Source organism: Engystomops pustulosus, chromosome 3 (assembly GCF_040894005.1).
Source record: "Engystomops pustulosus chromosome 3, aEngPut4.maternal, whole genome shotgun sequence".
Classification (NCBI taxonomy): Eukaryota; Metazoa; Chordata; class Amphibia; order Anura; family Leptodactylidae; genus Engystomops; species Engystomops pustulosus.
This window is the reverse complement of record NC_092413.1, coordinates 232,645,268-232,648,301: the sequence shown is the minus strand read 5'-3', so window position 1 is coordinate 232,648,301 and position 3,034 is coordinate 232,645,268. Positions and strand designations below refer to the sequence as shown.

At 47.0% G+C, this 3,034-nt stretch overlaps 1 protein-coding gene across 1 annotated transcript; it reads left to right on the top strand.

Annotated features, from left to right (window-relative positions):
* Positions 1-1,155: 1,155 nt before the first annotated feature.
* LOC140123012 (olfactory receptor 5V1-like) lies at positions 1,156-2,082 on the top strand. The gene has a single exon (XM_072144263.1). The coding sequence runs from the start codon at positions 1,156-1,158 to the stop codon at positions 2,080-2,082; it is 927 nt and encodes a 308-aa protein (XP_072000364.1).
* Positions 2,083-3,034: the final 952 nt, after the last annotated feature.

Sequence of the window (3,034 nt, the reverse complement as noted above, 5' to 3'; positions counted from 1 at the left end):
AATAGCATTCAATGATCCCTCCCCCCCCCCCCCAGTTTAAAATAATTCTGGCCCCATATGATATATATAGCCCCCCCCCCCCCGCAGTATTAATTATTAGCCACAATTAATTAAATAAATGAAAAATAATAAAAATCATACTCACCTGCAGGCAGCTGCTCCCTCGGCACGGCTCCGGTCTTCACGCGGCTCTCCTGTGAGCCGCGGCTCCGCACAGTGACACAGGTGCCGCGCCATGACGCCTGTGTCACTGCTTAGAACGGAGCGGCGCAGCTGCCGGAAAGGCGCTGCGTCGCTCCGCATATAAATCGCGACTGTGTCTTAAAGAGACAGGCGCGATTTATTTAGCTGGTGGACGATTCGGGCGTTAATGGACGCCCGAATCGCCCACTTTAGAGCGGCGAATTTCGCCGCCTTTTACAGGGACCCGCATTCTGCCGCCTGAAGCGAGATTTTCATCTCGCCTCATGGCAGATGCGGCCCTGTCTGCAGAATCCTGCAAACTTCTCTCCTGTCCTGCTCTGAGCTCAGGATTCTGCAGAATGTTTAGTAAATAGAAGGTCATGAACTGTAAATAGAGTCTGCAGGCAGTGTCTGTATTATCTGTACTAGTGTCTGTAATGTCTGTATTATCTGTACTAGTGTCTGCTGAGCTCTACTGCTGTACTATACAGAGTCTGCAGGTAGTGTCTGTATTATGTTTACTAGTGCCTGCATTATCTGTACTAGTGTCTGTAGTGTCTGCATTATCTGTATTTTTGTCTGCAGTGTATGTAATGTCTGTACTAGTGTCTGCAGTGTCTGTATTATCTGTACTAGTGTCTGTAATGTCTGTAGTAGTGTCTGCATTATCTGTACTAGTGTCTGTAATGTCTGTAGTAGTGTCTGCATTATCTGTACTAGTGTCTGTAATGTCTGTAGTAGTGTCTGCATTATCTGTACTAGTGTCTGCTGAGCTCTGCTTCTGTACTATACAGAGGCTGCAGGTAGTGTGTGTAATATCTGTACTAGTACTGTACTACTAATATAATATTCATACACCCCAGAGCCCCTGGAGGTCTTACCACGTCCCTGTGTAGCCCAGTCTCGACTTTGTAGGGAAATCTAACAGGAGGTTTCTTTTTTATTGTAGGAGTAAAATTCCATCCTGGCAAGATGATGCTCGGAAACCAGACCCATGTGACCGAATTTATTCTCACCGGATTTTCCCAAAGTTTAGAGATAAGAATATTCCTTTTCATTTTGTTCTTAACTCTTTATGTCACGACTATTTTTGGGAACAGCCTCTTGATCTTCATCGTCATCGTCAGCCCCCGGATGCACACGCCCATGTATTATTTCCTCTGTCACTTGTCCTTTATAGACGTTTGCTACTCATCAAATTCTCTGCCCAAAATGATCATTGATATATTTTCCAAGAAGAAGAGTATTTCTGTGGTCGGGTGTTTAGCACAAATCAACGTGGGGCTTTTCCTTGGGGAGACGGAGTGTATATTACTAGCGGTGATGGCCTATGATCGGTATATAGCCATTTGCTTCCCCTTACATTACACCACCATTATAAATCGGAGGGTCTGCACCAACATTGCAGTCATTTTGTGGGTTGGGAATCTTTTGGTCTCCACCATTCCCATGATACTGAAACCTCTCGTGTTCTGCGGAGAAAACAAAGTCGACCATTTTGTTTGTGAGATCATCGCCATCCTGAGCCTGGCCTGCGGAGACGTCTCCTTTTATACAACCACCATCTTTGTTTTAGGCTTATTCACACTTTTGCTTCCTCTTGGCTTCATCGTGGTGTCTTATGTTTGTATAATCTATTCAGTATTAAAGATCCGGGCCGGGAGGTCTCGCGCCTTTTCTACCTGTGTTTCTCACTTGATGGTGGTGACCATGTACTACGGAGCTACTATTACTATGTACATGGTGCCTGCAGACACCTTCTCATCCCAGAAGAAGTACCTTGCCCTACTATACGGGGTAGCAACACCCACCCTGAACCCCTTGATATACAGTTTAAGAAACAGTGATGTGAAAGAAGCATTTAAGACTTTTTTATACAAATTTTACCAGGTGTTATAATGAAATGACTCACAGAGCGTCACATCCAGTCTCATACAATCATTATTAACTCAACCAGAAAGACCATTTCATACAGTAATGTGCAAACGTTGAAGGTAGTGAGGAACAACGCTGTGCGGTAACAACAAAAATAGTTTATTAAGCTTCTCACTTTGAGGATCTTTTAACACATTGGGGCACATTTACTTACCCGGCCGACGCATTTAAAGTGCATTGTCCGATGACAATACAGTGTGCCGCGATTCACTATGATCGTGTCCCCGATATCCTGCATGTGTCGCTTCCCCGCTCAGGTCCCCGGAGTTCACCTTCTTCTTCCTGGTGCATGTAAGTGCATTGTCCGTGTATAATGCGCTGTGCGGGGAGTCACTAAGATCGTGTCCCCGATATCCTGCATGTGTCGCTTCCCCGCTCAGGTCCCCGGAGTTCACCTTCTTCTTCCTGGTGCATGTAAGTGCATTGTCCGTGTATAATGCGCTGTGCGGGGAGTCACTAAGATCGTGTCCCCGATATCCTGCATGTGTCGCTTCCCCGCTCAGGTCCCCGGAGTTCACCTTCTTCCTGGTGCATGTAAGTGCATTGTCCGTGTATAATGCGCTGTGCGGGGAGTCACTAAGATCCTGCGCCCGATATCCTGCATGTGTCGCTTCCCCGCTCAGGTCCCCAGAGTTCACCTTCTTCTTCCTGGTGCATGTAAGTGCATTGTCCGTGTATAATGCGCTGTGCGGGGAGTCACTAAGATCGTGTCCCGATATCCTGCATGTGTCGCTTCCCTGCTCAGGTCCCTGGAGTTCACCTTCTTCTTCCTGGTGCATGTAAGTGCATTGTCCGTGTATAATGTGCTGTGCGGGGAGTCACTAAGATCCTGCGCCCGATATCCTGCATGTGTGGCTTCCCCGCTCAGGTCCCCGGAGTTCACCTCCTTCTTCCTGGTGCATGTAAGTGCATTGTC

Bases quoted from the DNA above. Each gene is read 5' to 3' on its own strand.
- LOC140123012 (XM_072144263.1), top strand. From the start codon at position 1,156: ATGATGCTCGGAAACCAGACCCATGTGACCGAATTTATTCTCACCGGA.